The 22,726-nt window shown below is 43.6% G+C and overlaps 1 protein-coding gene across 1 annotated transcript in view; it reads right to left on the bottom strand.

Moving 5' to 3' along the window:
- LOC138959754 (dynein beta chain, ciliary-like) overlaps positions 1-22,726 on the bottom strand; it is a 107,690-nt gene that overhangs the window by 21,984 nt on the left and 62,980 nt on the right. Inside the window, exons 32-51 of the mRNA XM_070331362.1 lie at positions 21,632-21,724; positions 21,137-21,331; positions 20,674-20,884; positions 19,926-20,202; positions 19,310-19,592; positions 17,117-17,290; positions 15,957-16,152; positions 15,394-15,506; positions 14,867-15,034; positions 13,537-13,776; positions 12,960-13,121; positions 12,224-12,532; positions 9,790-9,912; positions 9,220-9,411; positions 7,750-7,911; positions 7,302-7,535; positions 5,936-6,196; positions 5,647-5,793; positions 3,759-4,063; positions 121-357 (exon numbers count right to left, since the gene is read on the bottom strand). Of these exons, the coding sequence (XP_070187463.1) occupies positions 121-357; positions 3,759-4,063; positions 5,647-5,793; positions 5,936-6,196; positions 7,302-7,535; positions 7,750-7,911; positions 9,220-9,411; positions 9,790-9,912; positions 12,224-12,532; positions 12,960-13,121; positions 13,537-13,776; positions 14,867-15,034; positions 15,394-15,506; positions 15,957-16,152; positions 17,117-17,290; positions 19,310-19,592; positions 19,926-20,202; positions 20,674-20,884; positions 21,137-21,331; positions 21,632-21,724 (4,082 nt within the window). The remainder of the gene's footprint in view (positions 1-120; positions 358-3,758; positions 4,064-5,646; positions 5,794-5,935; positions 6,197-7,301; positions 7,536-7,749; positions 7,912-9,219; positions 9,412-9,789; positions 9,913-12,223; positions 12,533-12,959; positions 13,122-13,536; positions 13,777-14,866; positions 15,035-15,393; positions 15,507-15,956; positions 16,153-17,116; positions 17,291-19,309; positions 19,593-19,925; positions 20,203-20,673; positions 20,885-21,136; positions 21,332-21,631; positions 21,725-22,726) is intronic.

Raw genomic sequence — 22,726 nt, 5'->3', positions numbered from 1 at the left:
AAAATGAAGCCGCGGACCTGTGTTGCAAGTCATTTCCCATGTCCTTACCAAGAAGAACTCAGAACCAGCATTTCCAATGTGCTGAAGAAAATAAGCCTTAGAAACATCCTTGTGACCTACCTGTATTTTTTGGTGAAGGAACCCACATAGGACACGAAGGCTGTAATGAGGAGCACGTCCCCCACCAGCATCTTCTCGTCCAAGCGGTACTGCTCGATAGAAGCCGCCCAGCGCACGTTCTCAGAAGCCAGGCCTCCCACCAGGCGGTTGGCCAGCGAGATGACCTGAGCCGTTGCGTCGGCCTCTTGCTGGCACTTCAGCTTCTCCATCGTGGCCCGTTCAAACTCGGCCTGGCAACTGATCGGATAATGCAAAGAGGAGTAATAATAACAAGTCGCGTAAGGCGAAAATACAACATTTAGTCAAGTAGCTGTCGAACTCACAGAATGAAACTGAACGCAATGCAACGCAGCAATACTCGTAGCATCGTCAGTCCACCGCTCATGGCAAAGGCAGTGAAATTGACAAGAAGAGCGGGGTAGTAGTTGCGCTTAGAAGGATAGCACGCTTTTCTGTACCTCTCTTTGTTTTAACTTTCTGAGCGTGTTTTTAATCCAAACATATCATATCTATATGTTTTTGGAATCAGGAACCGACAAGGAATAAGATGAAAGTGTTTTTAAATTGATTTCGAAAATTTAATTTTGATCATAATTTTTATATTTTACATTTTCAGAGCTTGTTTTTAATCCAAATACAACATATTTATATGTTTTTGGAATCAGAAAATGATGGAGAATAAGATGAACGTAAATTTGGATCGTTTTATAAAAATTTTTTTTTTTTTTACAATTTTCTGATTTTTAATGACCAAAGTCATTAATTAATGTTTAAGCCACCAAGCTGAAATGCAATACCGAAGTCCGCGCTTTGTCGGAGATTACTTGACCAAAATTTCAACCAATTTGGTTGCAAAATGAGAGCGTGACAGTGCCGCCTCAACTTTCACGAAAAGCCGGATATGACGTCATCAAAGACATTTATCAAAAAAATGAAAAAAACGTCTGAGGATATCATACCCAGAAACTCTCATGTCAAATTTCATAAAGATCGGTCCAGTAGTTTAGTCTGAATCGCTCTACACACACACACACAGACACACAGACACAGACACAGACACACACACACTTTCTTTCTTTCTTTATTTGGTGTTTAACGTCGTTTTCAACCACGAAGGTTATATCGCGACGAAGATACACACACACACACACACACACACACACACACATACACCACGACCCTCGTCTCGATTCCCCCCTCTACGTTAAAACATTTAGTCAAAACTTGACTAAATGTAACAAGTCGCGTAAGGCGAAAATACAACATTTAGTCAAGTAGCTGTCGAACTCACAGAATGAAACTGAACGCAATGCAATGTTTCAGCAAGACCGTAGCATCGTCAGTCCACCGCTCATGGCGAAGGCAGTGAAATTGACAAGAAGAGCGGGGTAGTAGTTGCGCTGAGAAGGATAGCACGCTTTTCTGTACCTCTCTTCGTTTTAACTTTCTTAGCGTGTTTTGAATCCAAACATATCATATCTATATGTTTTTGGAATCAGGAACCGACCAGGAATAAGATGAAAGTGTTTTTAAATTGATTTCGAAAAAACAAATTTGAGAATAATTTTTATATATTTAATTTTCAGAGCTTGTTTTTAATCCAAATATAACATATGTATATGTTTTTGGAATCAGCAAATGATGGAGAATAAGATGAACGTAAATTTGGATCGTTTTAGAAAAAAATATTTTTTTTTACAATTTTCAGATTTTTAATGACCAAAGTCATTAATTAATTTTTAAGCCACCAAGCTGAAATGCAATACCGAAGTCCGGGCTTCGTCGAAGACTACTTGATCAAAATTTCAACCTATTTGGTTGAAAAATGAGAGCGTGACAGTGCCGCCTCAACTTTCACGAAAAGCCGGATATGACGTCATCAAAAGTATTTATCGAAAAAAAGAAAGAAACGTCCGGGGATATCATACCTAGAAACTCTCATTTCAAATTTCATAAAGATCGGTCCAGTAGTTTGGACTGAATCGCTCTACACGCACGCACGCACGCACGCACGCACACACGCACGCACACACGCACACACATACACCACGACCCTCGTTTCGATTCCCCCTCGATGTTAAAACATTTAGTCAAAACTTGACTAAATGTAAAAACGAATTGATTGAAAGTCTGTTTGTTACATCACTACACACGAAAAGCAAATACTTGCTCACGACTCGCCTTCATTACCCCTGTCCCTCCTTGAACCACCGTACCCCTTAGAAAACGCCCTTCCTTTTCCGAGCCCAAACTCCGTAGGATTTTACTACCTATGACCCCCCCCCCCCCTCAAAAAGAAAAAAAGAAAATAAAAGAGCTGGCCGGACATAGGGACGGACACATATGAATCCTAATACTCACCAATTACTCAGGTGAGTCAAACATACACGTGGTTGACACGCTTCCACAGATAGACACTGGTTTTCAGAGCCGAGTCATTCGCGAATTAAAACTTCAATGCAACATCTTCGAAGTAACAAAAGATCTTATAAGAAACTTAAATATACTGGCATTATTGAAAAACATTTTGTTTATTGACACTCGTATAAATATAAATGTAGAAGAGACAAAAACACTGGTTAAAACACCGTATTGCTTCGACGGGGAAATCGGCCATTCACATAAAAACCCACTCGTGCGAGAAAAAAAGGAGAAAACAACAACAAATAGTGCACGTGGGAGTTGAAACCCCGGAACGCAGAAGAAGAAGAACAAGTCGCGTAAGGCGAAAATACAACATTTAGTCAAGTAGCTGTCGAACTCACAGAATGAAACTGAACGCAATGCAACGCAGCAAGACCGTATACTCGTTGCATCGTCAGTCCACCGCGCACGGCAAAGGCAGTGAAATTGACAAGAAGAGCGGGGTAGTACTTGCGCTGAGAAGGATAGCACGCTTTTCTGTACCTCTCTTCGTTTTAACTTTCTGAGCGTGTTTTTAATCCAAACATATCATATCTATATGTTTTTGGAATCAGGAACCGACAAGGAATAAGATGAAGATGTTTTTAAATTGATTTGGACAATTTAATTTTGATAATAATTTTTATATTTTTAATTTTCAGAGCTTGTTTTTAATCCAAATATAACATATTTATATATTTTTGGAATCAGAAAATGATAAAGAATAAGATGTACGTAAATTTGGATCGTTTTATAAAAAAAATATTTTTTTTACAATTTTCAGATTTTTAATGACCAAACTCACTCATTAGTTTTTAAGCCACCAAGCTGAAATGCAATACCAAACCCCGGCCTTCTTCGAAGATTACTTGACCAAAATTTCAACCAATTTGGTTGAAAAATGAGAGCGTGACAGTGCCGCCTCAACTTTCACGAAAAGCCGGATATGACGTCATCAAAGACATTTATTGAAAAAATGAAAAAAACGTATGGGGATTTCATACCCAGGAACTCTCATGTCAAATTTCATAAAGATCGGTCCAGTAGTTTGGTCTGAATCGCTCTACACACACACACAGACAGACAGACAGACACACACACACACACACACACACACATACACCACGACCCTCGTCTCGATTCCCCCCTCTACGTTAAAATATTTAGTCAAAACTTGACTAAATATAAAAAGAAGGAGAAGAAGCAGAAGAAGAAGAAGAAAACGATCGACTTACCTAGCAAGCGTTGCTTGCAGCTCTGCCACTTTCTCCTTAATGCCCCTAAGCTTCTCCTGAGCTGCGCCGAGTTCGTTGGTGGCCTGCTCCAACGCGTCTCGCTTTGGCTTCACGTGCAGGTAGATGTTGTAGTAGATGACGATGTTGATGACCCACGAGCACAGACCGCCGGCAGCGATGGACTTGGTTTTGATGTTTTCTGGGTTGAAGTCCTTGTCGTTGACGTAGGGCTGCACGGCCTTCAGCGACTCTTCCGAGATGTGGTCTTTGTCGTAGTGCACCAGGTCGTCCAGCAATTTGTCAATCTGTCCCACACAACAGGAAATATAATGAGAAGGAATCAAAGAAAAACCACACCCATTGTTAAGGGCCCCGTCACACAGCGCTACGTCCTTACCACGACCATGCCGATCACGCCGATCTGAAAAAGTTATCAAATCGGGGCATATTGCCGTCAAAATCCAGAGCGTGGCCAATCGCGGGCCAAATGTGGGAGGATCTCCATGAGCGTGGTTTGGCCCCCGCTGTGACCCCCAAATTTGACGAGGGTCAACCATATTGAGGTCACTTCCTGAGATCATCAAACTCTAAGATTGTGCAAAGTTTCAGAAGTCTAGCTTGAAAAACTTCCGAGATAACCTCAACGTTAAGTTTTTTGTCCACGGCCTGCCATACAACCGGACACATATGAATCCTAATACTCACCAATTACTCAGGTGAGTCAAAAATAATTCTTTTATGATATACGAATGTTTGTCTCATATGTTGTCAACTTATTATTTAGATTTTAAAAGTTAGTTCTAGCGCCAAAACGAGGCTTCCGATTTGTTTTGAAGTACGTCCATTCTAACTGCACGAAATACATTCTTTGAAAATGTCTCACTCTCAACGGAAAGCAGCTAGGATGTTCCCATTCGGCGAGCGTTCAAATGGAAGTATGTCTGTGCTGTATGTAGAGGCTCGGGGAGCTCAGTGGTCAGAAACGGATGGTTTACGGGAGACGGAGGGTGGCTTTAAGCAAACGATTTCATAGTTTTGGGAAAGCTTAGAATATTTGTCCAGTTTGCTTGATCTTGTTCACCGTAAGAGATCTGCCAAGGCTTTTACGTGAAATAAGAGCTATTGACTTGGACAGATACCAAAACTCAATGCAGTGCCTGCATTCTGTGCAGATTTGGGATTACTTAGCTGAATTAATGGAGCGGGTTGACGTGGGTGTCACTAACGAAATGAATTCAACAACAGTTTTATTCTATGCAGAATGCAGCTTTACGGTTGATTTTTGAGTACGTGTCATAGTAAAATTATTCCATCGTTCCATGGGTTCATCATAATCATCATCAGTCCTCCGACTGAGACAGCCGTCGGGGAAACAGAAGGGACGAAGAGGCAGAAACTCTTCTCCAAGCTGTTCTGTTTGGGACTGTCGACAGAGGGCCAAGAAAGCTCATCTTTGTACATTCTTTGACTTTGTCGGACCAGCTCTTTCGTTGTCTCCATCGTCTGCGTCCTCTTCCACGTAAAAATCATGGGCAAATCTGTGGCGGCGATCCCGATCGTGTACGCGGGAAGAACAGTGCCGTTTTTCATTTTCATTATTTTATTATCCCATTGGGAAATGTAGGTCGCTTCCTCTCACTGAAAAGCTAGCAGCAACAGGAGTCGCGCTACCAATGTGTGTGCGTCTTCAGCTGTAATCAACCACCTGCAATTCAAACAGAACGTCCGAGGTCTTTACGTGCCGCAGCGAAGACATGAGGATGGGACCCGCTCAGAGGGAAACTGCCTCTGGATCTACACATAAAGCAGACCCGTGCCTTCCATCCGAGGAGCACACGAACAGTCCTCTATCAATTGAGCTACAACGCTGCTCTGCTGGTGTTCTTACCTTGGTCATGATTGCGGCTTTGGATGACTTCCATGACTTGTCCTTGGGTACTTTGCCCCCAGGCGCCAGCAGACACATCACCGCGGCCGACACGCTGACCACAGCCGCAGGCGGCGAAGCAAAGGCTTTCATCTCAGTCAGGTTGTTCTGTTGTCCAAGTCAGAGAAGAAATTGCGTAGAGAGTGACGGTGAGTACATATCGGCGTTGTCTTTATTTTGTACAGGTAGACAAACCACAACAACACCACCGCCACCGCCACCACCACCAACAACAACAACACATTCTGACCTTATTTAGTGTGTTGAGTGCCTCCTCGGCAGCCTGAAGAGCAGGTTCAGCCTTCTCCAGGTCTTTAGAACAGTCCGCAGCCTTGGCCGATACCTCCTTGGCGAACTTGGTCACCTTGTCCTCCTCCGCGTCAGCGATGGCCTTTTCCTTCCCCACCTTCGCCGTCTCAGCGCCCACCACCTGGATCAGCTTGTTGGCATCTTCGTTCTTTATGGTGAGCTCCTCTTCTTGGGCGGCCAGCTTGGCTTTCAGGTCGTCCACCTGAGGAATCAAGTGACAATTAATTACCATTTGGAGTAAAATCGCCGAAAATCAGAGCGATTCCTGACGTCTGTCTTTTAGCTATACACGTGTGTCGCATTGCTGTGTTGCTAGATACGGGTTCTCCACCTGCCCACTGACGAGTGCCCCAATGGAATATTGGACCTAGCAGCGTTGCCTATTCAGAGTTGGATTCATCTCACCCGCGGTCAGTTTGGCTGTCAGGTTACTCTCTGTTCACTGTAGGATTTTTTTCTATGAATAAATTCCTTAAAAGCTACCAGTAACTTTTGAAGTAAAAATAAGGGGTTGCTATTTAATTCAATTTACTTCCCCTGCTTACGTCATTTGCTTCATTTATACAGAGAGTTACTGCCCTGACTTGTTTCTGCAAAGACAAGACATATACTCAATTATTTGCTCTGAACGTGTCAAGACAACTTAGTTCATATCACAGGGAGCTTGATCAAAGCGCCGGTCGATCTACTCCTTTATCCTTCATGTACTATTAATGCTAGTATTCACTACAAGGAATATAACCATGAAAGCGCGCACTGCCGAATCGCTCTGTTTGAAACTTTATACGTCGCTATTTACAGCCCCTTCCCGAACGCTTGAGGCTCAGACACAAACTAAAATGATTAAGCTTTTACTTCAAGTTACAACAAGAAACCAACACTCACCAACTTCGAGAAGTTTGTCAAGAACGGGCGCTGTGTCAACACCACACCAAGCTGTCAAACGAGTAGTCGCAAAATTGAAAGTACAGAGAAAAGCTTTCTATTATTCATTTCAACTAACGAAACATCACGCGCTTTTCGACTGCCGAATGCGGGCGGAAAATATTAATGACCTTTATGTAAGGACATGGCTGAGTCAAAATGTGAGCCCAAAAAGAATGTTTTGTGTTACTATTCAACGAGTTTTGAGGCTCTCGTGTCCCTCATCATCATCAGTTGTAGTGAACAAATTGCAGGCCGCTATAATGTGCTACACACTTGAGAGCGGACGAAAAGCTGAAAACATCGTCGTAAGGTGTACTTTCGATTTTGCGACTACCCGTTTGACAGCCCTCCCCTCCCACCTGTACTTCCCCACCCCTTACCTGAGCAGCCGTGCTGCGGAGCTTCTCAAGGCCGTTCTCCAGACGGACAATCTTGGCCACCAGCTCGTCGTTCTTGCGCTTGAGCAGGTTCTGGTAGAGGGTGATCTGCTCGAGGAAGGACTTGGGCGTGGTGTAGTTGAAGCGCTTCTCGTTGGTGAGGTACTGCTGACTCATCTCGTTCACCGACGTGTGCACGAAGGCCATGAAGCGCGAGATGGACGGCCGTATCTCAGGCTGATCAACGATCATCACATGTGAAGGGAAAAAGAAGATAACAATAATGCAGGGCCTACATAGAAGAAGAGAAAAACGGAGAAAAATGCTTTGTTTAACTTTCCGTGTTCATTTTGTACTATTGTGACGCCATCCTCGCGTTTTGTTGAACATAAATCTAAGCATAGCCAACGCAAAATAAATCATGACGATACACAATCTTTCCTTCACGCACCGTCAAGAGATCACATTCCTCCAGGAACCTGGCACTGACAGAGATGAGCGCCTCTTCGGGCCACTCGTGGAACCAGTCGATTGAGGTGCAGTTGGTCACGGCGGGGAACTTGCGGCTTCGAACTCGCAAAGTGGACCCAACAGGAGAGAAGCATAAGACAACCTACAACATAAGTGAACAATTCCAGTCAACTTACGACAGTTTGATCGGTTGTTGCTTGGTATAAACGAAAATAAAAAGTCCTCAGGAACAGAAAAGGTTTTAAGATGAAATTTCGATGTAGTCCCGATTAATGTTATTTGTATTTGTTCTTACTGTCTCGACACAAGTAATACAAGCGAGGTTATAGCTGATGATAATCCTTCCTTCCTCCCTCGATGTCGTGTTCCACACGGAATGATCGACTTATACTTCGCACATGTTGTTCATTTTTATTTGAGAATTTGAGAATGTTAAATAGTTCCAGGGTCTGTGTCACACATACAAACTCGAAGCTCAGTCACACCAAAAACAGATTCAGCCCGATTTCAAAATACTCCAGGACTTGGAAGAGTGTTCTGGCACATATTAATTTTATAGCCGAAGAGTACTGATAAAAGTAATGAATTGGCCTTTGAAATAATGAGGGGACACAATGCAGCTATCTTTGACTATTCTGGATACTGTCCGCTGACGTGCGTGTCTCACTTGTCCTTCCCAAGTCACCGACGCGTGCCCCCCAAATTGCCCGAGCTGTTTAGCGAGGTGTCAGTCTAACTTTAGTCGCTAACTACTGTGCACGGACGAATCTTTCTCTGTTACTTGCTTTCGACAGAAATGACAGATTCTAGGCCTGCAGGCAGCCTGAGCACCTGTGAAAACCGCTCGAACTTTTTATAGGGCGCGCAGTGAGAGACTTGGGTAGAACATTTGTGACACGCACACCAGGGGGGCAGTATTCATGGTAGTCAAAGATGGATTGGGGCTGCTTTGTGCCACCTCTTTCTTCCAACGGACAACTGATTGGTTTGTTTGTTTGTTTGTTTGCTTAACGCCCAGCCGACCACGAAGGGCCATATCAGGGCGGTGCTGCTTTGACATATAACGTGCGCCACACACAAGACAGAAGTCGCAGCACAGGCTTCATGTCTCACCCAGTCACATTATTCTGACACCGGACCAACCAGTCCTAGCACTAACCCCATAATGCCAGACGCCAGGCGGAGCAGCCACTAGATTGCCAATTTTAAAGTCTTAGGTTTGACCCGGCCGGGGTTCGAACCCACGACCTCCCGATCACGGGGCGGACGCCTTACCACTAGGCCAACCGTGCCGGTAACAACTGATTAGTGTTATTGGTACTCTTCAGCTTTAAGTTCATCTTGCTTTGTAGATGATGCCCCTCATGATGTGCGTCGCCCTCTTCCATGCACAAACTTACATATACCCACTAACGACTTTATGTTATATCCTGCCCTCTACACAGTTTACCTTCAGTGTCCTCCTGACTTTGTCAATGAAGAACTTCCAGCAGTTTTCGCGAGTGTCATCGATGCCTTGCCCTTTGACTTCCGGTCGGATGTGGCCGATGATCTCATCAGCCTCGTCGTCAGCGATGAGGTCGGGGATCTCTCCAGAGGCCAGCAGATCGTTGATTAGCACAAGGAACTTCTCGTCTGCCACCTGAAAATCGACCAGCGAGGGTGGTAATACTCTATGAAATGAATTACACGTCTTTTTGTCTAGAACACTGGCTGAGTAGACACATGGGGAAAGATGGTCCCTCTATGTTTAAAGGAAAAGCACTGGCATGTCTGCGTTCAGATATTTTAGAGATTTTATAACTGGCTTTGTAAAGCAAATCAAGATCATTTATTTGGTGAAAGTGCGTGCACACATGTATCGCTCAGAGTGTATGATGTTGAATGCATTTACATTCGCAACAGAAAAAGGCAATGGATTTGTATATTTTGACCAATGTTCTACCAATTTTGTAACAGTCCTTATTGTCCTCAGTGTGTATTTATTTTTCAAACGTGCAAAACATAACCAATGCATTACCTGAGAATCAGTCATGAGGAACATGAGACCGAGGCCCTTGACGCCTGCTTTATGATACAACATGTTCAGGTCGGTCTTCAGGTCAGGAATGCCGTAGCCTTTTCTCAGGGTGATCTGATACACCTGTACACAATATTCACTGTATAGTAGGATGTGACCGTCACTATAAATACATCTTACGAGTAGATAACGTATTGGCCAACTGACACATACAGTACGTACACAGAGTAGTTTGGCAGGAATGTTACATCCTCAGTAATACATCTGAGCACTTATAGAAACAAGAAGGGCAAAGCCCATACGACTCACATGCTTGACCTTGACCTTTACATGACCTTGACCTTCAGGGTCAAGGTCGAATAACTAAACCTAGCAATGACATCATACACTAAGAACTGCTTTACACATTTTTCCTACCAAAATACATGTGACCTTGACCCAAGGTCAAGGTCATCCAAGGTCATGCAACACAAAGCTGTTAATTCAAGACATAGGAAGTACAATGGTGCTTATTGGCTCTTTCTACCATGAGATATGGTCACTTTTAGTGGTTCACTACCTTATTTTGGTCACATTTCATAAGTGTCAAAGTGACCTTGACCTTGATCATATGTGACCAAATGTGTCTCATGATGAAAGCATAACATGTGCCCCACATAATTTTTAAGTTTGAAACAGTTATCTTCCATAGTTCAGGGTCAAGGTCACTTCAAAATATGTATACAATCCAACTTTGAAGAGCTCCTGTGACATTGACCTTGAAGCAAGGTAAACCAAACTGATATCAAAAGATGGGGCTTACTTTGCCCTATATATCATATATAGGTGAGGTATTGAATCTCAAAAACTTCAGAGAAAATGGGAAAAATGTGAAAAATAGCTGTTTTTTAGGCAACATTTATGGCCCCTGCGACCTTGACCTTGAAGCAAGGTCAAGATGCTATGTATGTTTTTTGGGGCCTTGTCATCATACACCACCTTGCCAAATTTGGTACTGATAGACTGAATAGTGTCCAAGAAATATCCAACGTTAAAGTTTTCCGGACGGACGGACGGACGACTCGGGTGAGTACATAGACTCACTTTTGCTTCGCATGTGAGTCAAAAAGCAAAAGGTCCCAATGTACTTAGTAAATACTCACATAAAACAAGAGAAAGCACTCTCAAAAAGCCAACACACACACACACACACACACACACACACACACACACACACACACACACACACACACACACACACAAACGGGTTATTTACCTTCTACTGACACTTGTTAACGTAACATACACTCTATACTAGAACGTGTCATCGGCGTATCCCCTCTTCCGTGAAAGGTAGAAATCTATTTTTATGTGGCTACGACCGTGTGTACTCCACTTCCAAGCTAAACACCAAGTTTCAGCTCAATTGGCCAATGAAGCCCAGCAATCTGAGTGCGGACAGAAGGACAAAGTGACAAAGTGACAAACAAACAGACAGGGTGAAGCCTATACACCCCCAGTAACGGGGGGTGGGTGGGATAGTACATATATAGCCTCTTTTTCAAAAAAGTTTGCGTTTGATGGGAAAGGGGCATCTTGTCAGACACATAAACAGAAAACACGCAGACCAGGGCTCCTCTTTTTAAAGGGTCCCGGAACCCCTTTTCATAACTTGTTGGATCAAAACTTTAAAGGGCCCAAGACCGAGCTGGAGGACTTTTGTAACTTCCGTGAGACCTTCACAAAAGCATTATTTTTCATGGCGGTGAGATTTACTCCAAATATTTGCGTCGGTACAGGTCCTTCACAAAATTGTGTTGTCTTCGAAATCCTGCCAAGTGTACTTTTTTTTGTTAAATCTGTCTGGTGCCTGGAAGACGATTACATCAGAACTGACGGTTTGCATGTTAACGCAAAGTGTATGCGTCCGGGGACCCGTTCTTTTCAAGTAAAGAACGTTGTTGAACCCCCTCCAAGGGCGGGGATGTAGCTCAGTCGGTAGCGCGCTGGATTTGTATCCAGTTGGCCGCTGTCAGCGTGAGTTCGTCCCCACGTTCGGCGAGAGATTTATTTCTCAGAGTCAACTTTGTGCGCACTCTCCTCGGTGTCCGAACACCCCCGTATGTACACGCAAGCACAAGACCAAGTGCGCACGAAAAAGATCCTGTAATCCATGACAGAGTTCGGTGGGTTATAGAAACACGAAAATACCCAGCATGCTTCCTCCGAAAGCGGCGTATGGCTGCCTAAATGGCGGGGTAAAAACGGTCATACACGTAAAAGCCGTGGGAGTTTCAGCCCATGAACGAACAAAAAAACAAACAAACCCCCTCCAAGAATGTATAGTACGTTGTTTTTAACTTCCACATCGTATTGGACGCAGGAACGCACAGTTTGGGGAGCCCTGCACAGACATACACAGACAGAGTGACACACACAGACACACTCTACTGACATCCAGACTGCTGATGGAGGCGGCCAGCCTGGACAGGGACTGCTTGCCACTACCGCCGACCCCGATGAGCAGGGCATTGCCCCGAGGTGACTCCAAGATGCGGTTGATGCGGCAGATGTGCATCATGGCGTCCTCGAACAGCACCAGGTTCATGGCGGAGTTCATCTCGTTGTAGGCGTCCAGTGCGTCCACCAGCAGCTTGTTGAGCTTGCCCCAGTCCGAGCAGGGCATGTACTTGCTGTCCCCCAGTCCCTCCGCGAAGTGGCAGTAGATGTTGGGCTGCTTGAAAACGACGTTCTCGTCGGCCTCCTAAAACAGAAGCAGTTTAGGGAACTCGTTATATTTATTTCCAAAAGGAATGTAGCGATAAGTCAAGAGAGAACGTTCTTGCAGCTAGTCCTTGGGAGAGTGGCATAGATGGTACGCCATGGGTTTATGTTGTGTCCTTGTTGTTGGTATTATAATTGTTAGATGTGGTGTGTTTTTATGAAACGAACATGACCCCGCTGTGACCCCAACATTTGACGAGGGTCAAAGTTTCAGAGGTCTAGCTTAAAAAAACATCCGAGATAACCTCAACGTTAAGTTTTTTGTCCACGGCCGGCCGTCCAAATAGACGGACACATATGAATCCTAAGACTCACCAATTACTCAGGTGAGTCAAAAAAACACACGAAAACAAACAACAAAGATATATCTTCTTATGGGAAGAACTAGTTTTGCAGATTCCTTTCACCTCAAAGTTCTTCTTGATGACGTCCTTGACGACCTTGTCGAAGAGGACGATGTCCTCGGTCTCCACCAATTTGTCTCGGTACACGCGTTCTGCTTCATGCACCCACAGTCTGATCATTTCATTGTTGGTTTTAGCGCAATCAGGCCCAGAAAACAGGATACCCTGAACATATATTCAACAGTTATTGACACTGACGTCAAAGAACTTGAGGTCTCACAGGTACATAAGCTTAGGAAAATAGATTTGCTATAACAAACACAATAGGCAACGAAAATTTCCCGCCTGCCATTTGCCCACCAAAGGCGACAAGACAACAGACACAGCCAGACACACATATATACACAGACGAAGACACAGTACCGACGCGTACGTATACAGACATAGACGCACACACAGGAAAGACACCAACAGACAGAGACAGACAGACAAGACAGACAGGCAGGAAAAGACAAAAACTACGACAAAGATAAAGACATACACGCACTCACACCCACAGAAGCAGAATTATAGTGACAGTAGTCCCTCGTTTGACAAAACCAACATACTAGCCGCCGCAGCACCGTGCAACAGAACTCGCCTGGAAGATGTTGGAGAGGTCCCTAAGGTTGAAGACGTAGTGGAACTTGACGGCCGTGGGCAAGAAGGTGGTGGTTATTCTGTTGTGCAAGGCCACAGCCCCTTGGACGATGTGGGAAGAGAACCTCTGGACGACGCCGGTGAAGCCAGCCAAGGCCAGATGCTGAGACAGGATGCTCGAGTAGATGGTGTACAAGGCGTCCAGGTTGGGGAAGCTCACAGCGAATACGGCAAAGTTACGCTGGGTGGAGAAAAACATATATGTCCCATTTCAATGTCAGCAACAATCAACAACGATTAAAAGTTCATGCAAAAACAAAGTTGGCTGATATTTGATCATGATGAAAATAAAAACAAAGAGAGAGGACCATTACTGAAATGCAATACCATAGTCCGGACTTTGTCGAAGATTGCAAAATTTCAAGCAATTTGATGGAAAACTAAGGGTGTGACAGTGCTGCCTCAACTTTCGCAAAAAGCCGGAATTTTCTTTTGTTCGATAGATGTCTTTGATGACGTCATATCCGGCTTTTTGTGAAAGTTGAGGCGGTACTGTCACTCCCTCAGTTTTCCATCAAATTGCTAGGTCTGAGGATATCATACCCAGAAACTCTCATGTGAAGTTTCATGAAGATCGGTCTAGTACTTTCCTCGGAATCGCTCTACACACACACACATACACACGCACACACATACACCACCACCCTCGTCTCGATTCTCCGTCTATGTTATAACATTTAGTCAAAACTTGACTAAATGTAAAAACACTGCATCAAAACATGCACTGGTTCACAAACTACAACATTTAAAAACAAAATCAAATTTCATGGCGTTTTCCTCTGATTTTGCAGAATAAAACCCAATAAAATAGCAAATAACCAAAGGGAAGTAATCGCTCTTTATGCATACGACATGTGTAATAGAGTGAGCGAGAGTTGTACGGAACCTTTTCTCCTGGCACATCCTCGCTTAAAAAGAGGATGAAAGTCGCTTGTTCATTTCAATGCTTGTTATTCTCTCAGGTGCCAGGAGAAAAGGTTCCGTACAACTCTCGCTTACTCTATTACACATGTCGTATGCATAAAGAGCGATTAATTCCCTTTGGTTATTTCATATCTTTAACATCGCTCTGCCTCATTCTGTTTAAGATAAAAAAAAAATAGCGTTTCCCTAAAAATGTGAAATTGCATTCATTTGTTTAAGTTATACTGCATGCAAAAGTCAAACACTGGTTTATTGTGGTACTGGTTGGAATCTTTTACTAGTTTTCTCCGAATGTAATTTTAATAGACTGACACGGCCACATATAGATTGAGGTAAGCAATTCTTACCTGCAGCCTAGAATCGATGGTGAAGGATCCAGCCGTGGGGTTCATGCATGCCACGTACTGCGTGTTGTGGATCTCTTTCAGGGACAGCTTGACACGGTCGTACCAGTGTCTGTGGTCCACGTGCTGTCGCATGAACGTGTGGGGTTGCACCGTGAAATACTGATCCACCTGAACAGTGCAAAGAGTTAATTATTTACTTGTCAGATAACACATTAATTGTTACCTCCTAAGGATACCCTCCGAGTCAGGTAACAGATTGGATCCGTAGCTGCACATTGAATTGTTAACTGCTTACAACCAACCGAGGGTCAGGTAAGATATTAGATGTTAAGCCATATTGTGACCGTATTTTTTTTTTATGGATCTTTTGTATTACTCTTCGAGATTTGTTTTAATGATCAATGAAGTAACTGATTTTGCTACACGCAAGCCTCGTGATCTAAAAGACTTCCCGACTCCAACCTATTCAACAAAGGTGCATAACAGAAATCATACGATGCACACAGTCAAGTATCACAATAACTGACCTCAGGCATGTTGAGATCGTCCACGAAGTAGATGAGTCGCTTGCTGCCGGGCGGTCCATAGTTTCTGCCTGCCTTCTTTTCCAACGGCTTTTCCAGCACACGCTGCAGCATCTCTGAGTAATAGAAACATGGTGGTTAGGCATCATGTAAGTCCTGAATGATTCTCAGATCTCATTGAATATCAACTGCTTTGCCTGTTAATTTCTTTGACCACTAAGCCTCTCTGAGAAACGTATTGGTTGGGTAACTTGCAAGTTCTGAATGATGTCCCGAAATAATGAAATATTAACTATTTTACCTTGTAATTTCTTTGGAGACCTATTCCCTTCTGTGTGCTAAATTGTATGTACATCTCAAAGTGTATATACAACTTCAAGCGGATGGAATGATATCCAGCAGAGCTTGCGACACAGTTTCAATCTGGCACACAGTATATGCAATGTTGTTAAATAATTACGAGACTCCTACTACATCCATTTCCTAGAGCTGATCCTTGGCTTAAAGAACATCAAATTCGAACGTGGCATTCAAACAGAATATCAAAACGTTCTAGGCTTACTTACCAGAGGTGGTATAGAAGTTGAAAGGCACGTTGGCAATCGCCCAGTGCTCGCTGTTGAGCGAGGTCAGTTTGTTCTGCATGAGCACTGTCTTTCCCGTGCCGGCCAGCCCAACCAGCATGATGGGGCAGCCTTTGGCCAGCAGCATGTCCATGAAGAAGCGGATGCGGGTAGTCTCGGTTGTGTGCACCAGTGCAGCCTGGCAAATTAGAATGATAGAACGTTGTGGTCGCGCTGGATGGACATTTTCAAACCAATACGCCTCCTTCCAATCAAATAAACGATAGTACGCTGAGAGTTCTACTGGAGTAAATAGAAGTTGGACGAGCTAGACTTACCTTAAGTCGATGTTTAACTGGAGTTGTCTCATACATTGTGGATGGAATAATTACATGAGAGATGAGACGTATCCCATAAACCCTCAGTTTCAACGCTGTAAATGCTTAACAAGAAAGCTGTTCAACCTAATTGAAATCTTAACAAGGGAGGGACGGGGTGGGCATGTAATTATTCCATCCACAACGTTAGATATAACTCCAGTTAAACATCGACTTCAGGTAAGTCTCGCCCAGCTGCTATTTGCCTCATAGGTTAGTGGACAGGAATATTACATGACACTTCAATGCCTTGTCAAGCATGACCTAGATAAACACTTCTAGAACTGAAGTTACTTAGGATTGAAATATAAACTCATATTTCATCTGTTGAGGCTCTTGCTGCCCCAGGCTGTATTTGGCAGAGTCGTGCAATCAACTGTACATCTACAATTTCTTGATGTTGAAGTGACACAAGTCCCACTATTAAAAATAACTTCAGTATCAGTCCACAAGAGGACGCTACACTTATGAAGGAGAAAATTTCTTGAGCCATGTACAGGAACATGCTATGTTTTTGCCTTTCTGGCGTCCATCCTCAACACATGACGTCCGGACGGCCTGACACTACCCATTCCTAAGACTCTCCTGATTACTCAGGGAAGTCAACAACCGCAGTCATTCTGTCACAAGTGCAGGCAGCTGACAACACATATTTATATGCACGCACACAACTGGGTAGCTCGACTCTTGTAGCTCCTAGCTTTCAACTGGAAGGAAGCGACCCGAATTGCCCAGTAATGGGAGAATACAGTATGACATGAAATGATTGAAATAAAATGGCTGTACCTGAAGCGGTTGTTCAGGATCGTACTCAAACTTGACCACCTTCTTGGTCCAGGGCTCGAACCTCTTGGTATCAGGGTCTATGAAGTAGTCAAACAGCGTGCCCCCCGACGGGAACTTGATGGACTTCATCTCAGTCATCCACCACTTGGTGAACTCTACACGACCGTCAGACAGCTGAAACAATGTTTTGCAATATCTGCTCATTACATTTAGTCAAGTTTTGACTAAATGTTTTAACATAGACTGATAGTCGAGACGAGGGTTGTGGTGTATGTGTGTGCGTGTGTGTAAAGCGATTCCGAGAAAACTACTGGACCGATCTTCATGAAATTTCACATGAGAGTTCCTGGGTATAATATCCCCGACGTTTTTTCCATTTTGTCGATAAATGTCTTTGATGACGTCATATCCGGTTTTTGTGAAAGTTACTCCCTCAGCACTGTTACGCCCTCATTTTTCAATCAAATTGATTGAAATTTTGGTCAAGCAATCTTCGACAAAGCCCGGACGATGGGATTGAATTTCAGCTCGTCAGCGTAAAAATTAGTTAATTAGTTTGCTCATTAAAGTTGTCATTAAAATTACATTTTCACTAGCAGATTTAAAAATGATTGCATCGTATTCCTCAATTTCTTTTGAATTAAAAAGCACATACATGTCATGTTTACTCTAAAAATGTGCTCAGAATGACAGAAAATAGGTTAAGTAAATACGCTGCGTTCACACGCTACGCGGACACGAGCGGCGTGACCCGTCTCGGTCTTTAAGTGCGGTTAGTTGAGACTATCTTAATATGGTCTTGGCGATGACTGTTTTTTGGTGTTAATCTGATACTTTGATGCCGACAGCGTGACTAAATGTTATTATATCGCTTCAAGCGACTTGTTTTTATTTTGAATTTCCAATGCAGTTGTAATGTTTGTAAAAACAAGAAGGGCAAAGCCCATACGACTCACATGCTTTACACATTTTTCCTACCAAAATACATGTGACCTTGACCCAAGGTCAAGGTCATCCAAGGTCATGCAACACAAAGCTGTTAATTCAAGACATAGGAAGTACAATGGTGCTTATTGGCTCTTTCTACCATGAGATATGGTCACTTTTAGTGGTTCACTACCTTATTTTGGTCACATTTCATAAGGGTCAAAGTGACCTTGACCTTGATCATATGTGACCAAATGTGTCTCATGATGAAAGCATAACATGTGCCCCACATAATTTTTAAGTTTGAAACAGTTATCTTCCATAGTTCAGGGTCAAGGTCACTTCAAAATATGTATACAATCCAACTTTGAAGAGCTCCTGTGACCTTGACCTTGAAGCAAGGTAAACCAAACTGGTATCAAAAGATGGGGCTTACTTTGCCCTATATATCATATATAGGTGAGGTATTGAATCTCAAAAACTTCAGAGAAAATGTGAAAAATAGCTGTTTTTTAGGCAACATTTATGGCCCCTGCGACCTTGACCTTGAAGCAAGGTCAAGATGCTATGTATGTTTTTTGGGGCCTTGTCATCATACACCATCTTGCCAAATTTGGTACTGATAGACTGAATAGTGTCCAAGAAATATCCAACGTTAAAGTTTTCCGGACGGACGGACGGACGGACGGACGGACGACTCGGGTGAGTACATAGACTCACTTTTGCTTCGCATGTGAGTCAAAAAACCACCGAGCCAGCCATTTGTCGGCGAATAACACCCATAATGTTTTATCATTTCAGTTGTGAACATTTTCTATTTTCGTGTACTTGCGTACACATGTTGAGTATGGTGATTGATTTACCTATCTCCGATCCACATATACAGCTACCAATGTCACGTCACAGCTGTATTCAAAACTGCAAGCGGTTCAAATCGGATATTTTCCATTCCGGTTAAATTTTAAATGAAAGATTGGAACATCAACCATCCCCTCTGGTCCTGGTTAACATCTCTGCAGTTATGAAGCATGCATAACCACACCAAGCATTATCGTGCACGTTCACAGTTCTACATGTTTCAAAAACAAGTTACTTGGGCTTCATTCACTGTAAAGTAATAACAGCGGACCATAAATACCTAAACCTTTAACTCAAAAACAGACAGCATGAAAAACACACACTCTTGATCACGCAACACGAACAATACGTCTATAGTTAGATGTCTTCTGCTCAAGCAAGAGTAAAGGCAAGCAATTAAATTTTGACCTGATCCTGGAAGAGGCATCCTCCAAAGGCCCAGATACAGCAGAAGACAAAGTATTGCTCGTAGAGGTCCTTGCTGCTCTCTGGTGGGGCGTTCTCTGGAGTAAGGAGACAGTCCAGCAGATGACACAGCATCTGCACGTGCGATATCTCCACCATGGGAGTGACCTTCTTGAAGCGCGTCCGCAGAACGTCCAGGAGCAACGGCACGTACTTCTCGAATAGCACCGTCAGGTTGGCCTTCTCTGATACCACTTCCCGACACTCGATCCAGCTCTGAACAAACCTGGGCTACAGAAATTCTGTTTTTAACTGAGGCAAGTGCACTGGAAGAACAATAACAAAATTCAATGAGACTCTAGCAGATGGAATGAAGAATTCAATAGAGGACTTTTATATATCTAACGTAGAAAGAAATAAACAAGCATTGTCATCTAGCGATGAAATGAATAAGTAAGGGGACAGCATGGTCATGATCAGAGATAATTGCAGAGTTAAAAAACAAATAGATCATGTCTTACACCTTGTCATTGGTGCTCTGCCACAGTTGGTGATGATTCTTGTGTCGAAATAGAAAATGAAATGAGACAGAATGTTACTGACAAGAGGAACTACTCACGGGTTCCAGCCAATGTCCTGGGAGTTGACGAAGAGTATCCCTGCCCTTGACACCGTGGCGGGGGTGGCCGTCTTGAGATGACTGATTTCAAACAACAAGCGCATGGATGGATTAAGAGGGATGCGCTCGTTGCTGGCCAGCGTGAGGATCTTGTTGTCATCCATCACGGTGTTGAGCGACTCGATCCACATAGGGTCGATGTCGCCGTCCAGAACGATCCACTTGGGGCCGTCTCCAGTCTGGCTGGCCAGGTCCCGCATACCCACAGAAAACAGTCCTGCAGAACGTCATTGGGTAGTAGGGAATTTTATATTTAACAAAGAAAAGTTAACCTCAGTTAACCTGGTTCTGTCGAAAACTTTGACGCTGGTTTTGTTGTGCATTGTCTTCGTGGGTAAATATTTCTTTTGTTCCTCAACATTCACACTGCTAATTGGTTCAGAGACTAGACGGTGCCTTTGAGAAGGGAACTTAACTGAACTCAGTTTTCGCATTCACTGTTTTGATAATGCTAACAAAGCTGTATAATACCACAGAAACATTGTAATTCCTGAAAGATGGTCATGACAGAAGCAGCGTAAACAGGTGCTTGGAATTGGAATGCTAGTTAAAGTCACATGACAACTATTTTTGCCGCACACAAAAAACGGCAGCAAGAAAGCCCTTGCACGATGAATACCAAAACATCCGTCACCACAAACATACTCCTAAACTTGACACCACTATGGGCATGCCGCATACTACCTACCATCTTTCCACTCCCGAGTGGAGGGGTTGATGACACCGAACAACTCATCGTTGCTGACAGACTTTGGGTCGAGGATGTAAGAGACGGGCTTTTTGCCAAGGTTCTTGAACGTTCTCTGCAGCGTGCCCCATACACGGGATTTGCCCGAACCAGCGGGGCCCAGTAAGAACACCGAGTGCCGAACCTCGAACAGCTCTTGCAGCTGCACACACTGATGACACACAGGCACTTCTGACATAATTATGAACTCTTTCTAGAATCACCAAGGTAAGTATATCGAAGGCAGGTTAACTTGACGGATGTTTTGAAGCAGAATGCCTATCGTGTTGGCGATTGCCACCCCCCTTTCACTTAATTGTGTTTGCCCTTTGATATACATAAACAGCATTAAAATGACAAATTCATGTCACAAACGGGACCCTAGCACTGTAGAGCGACCCATTTACGAAGCAGATGGACTTACCTTGAGAATGAAATTGTCCTCAGGCTGCAGTTGCTGGTCAAGAGTGGCTTTTCGGATGTGTTGTTCAAACTGCATGTCTCTCTTCCTGGGTACATCCAGGGCAGGGAAAAGATCTCCGATGAGACCCATGAAGATTGGCGTGTCATCCACCACGATCTTTGGCACGTTGAAATCTCTCAGCGCCCTCATCAACACCTGGAGACAGTATGAAAGCACACGCATTTATAGTCGAAATTTCAACGTCCACAGGCCTCGATGAAATTATATCGCACCCCTAGTATGGCATTTCAGCCGCAGAGAGGCAGCAAAACAGAAAGCCACACAAACAGACAGATGTCGTCAACAGTTACAAATGAGTAAAGCGAACGAAACTATTACTACACATGTAATAGAGTATTGGAACATTAGATGTCGTCAACAATTACAATGCTAGCGGGTCAAAAAATAAGCCGCCATTTAAAACACAACTATTCACTAAAAACAGTAGCTATTCACCTGATCCTCTGGTCTCGTGCGATCAGATCTCTTGAGAGTACCCGCCACCACGAGCACAGATTTGATGGCCCGTAGTCCCCAGTCGTAGTGGTCCTTTCAAATAATGGAGAAAAAACATGATTTAGTTAAAGAAGCCGTCCCTGTTGACGATAACATTGAAAGTGATACGCCCCAGCGGTTGTTACGCGTGATTGTTCTGAAAAGTGACTATTACATGATTGTTCTGAAAGTCTACTATTTATTTCATCGTAATCATGTAAGCCCTCATACGTGATTGTTCTGAAAGTGAAAGGTTACTAATTAAATTTACATGATTGTTCTTAAACTCTACTAAAGGTAAACTTGCTTCCCCCGTGAAATGTAGTCAGATATGGAAAAATATGTATACCCCTGCCCAACGAAGTGTGTTTGAGTTGATCCGTCTTCTGTGTGCGCGACAGCTTCAGATGTGTGTTTGAGTTGATCCGTCTCTCCACTCCCTTTTTTTTTGGTGTAGGGGGTGGGGGAGGTTTGTTCATATCAACTGACACTTTATCAAACCATTTGAATAATTCATATACAAAATTCTGGTGGTTGCTGTGTAATAAAAAAACAAGTGTCACTGAAAACAGAGATGTGCTAATGAATTTAGCTTTCATGTGTGTGTATGTGCGTATGTACTCAGTGCACTGGCGTCGGAAACTGGGGGGAGGGGGGGGGTGCAGCTGCTGTTCCTGGGGTGGGGGTGGGGGGGGGCAAACATGTCTTTTTGCCGCCCCCCCCAATATTTAGGATGACAAAAATATTCACAGAGAGAGAGAGAGAGAGAGAGAGAGAGAGAGAGAGAGAGAGAGAGAGAGAGAGAGAGAGAGAGAGAGAGAGAGAGAGAGAGAGAGAGAGAGTTGAAAAACAAAATATCCCCCACACACACAAAAAAGAAGTATATTGTCTCGCGTGCAAGAACTTTATAGCCCAGACTCCCCACCCATCTTGCAACCCCGGCCATCTCCTCACGTCTCTCATCCCCTCTCCACTTGAATTTTTAGTTCATAAATAAAAATAAAAATTTCATTTGTGAAAATTATTTGTTGTGCCTTTCGTCTTTAAAGGGGCAAA

Source organism: Littorina saxatilis, linkage group LG2 (genome assembly GCF_037325665.1).
Source record: "Littorina saxatilis isolate snail1 linkage group LG2, US_GU_Lsax_2.0, whole genome shotgun sequence".
Lineage (NCBI taxonomy): Eukaryota > Metazoa > Mollusca > Gastropoda > Littorinimorpha > Littorinidae > Littorina > Littorina saxatilis.
This window is presented reverse-complemented; position numbering and strand designations above follow the sequence as displayed.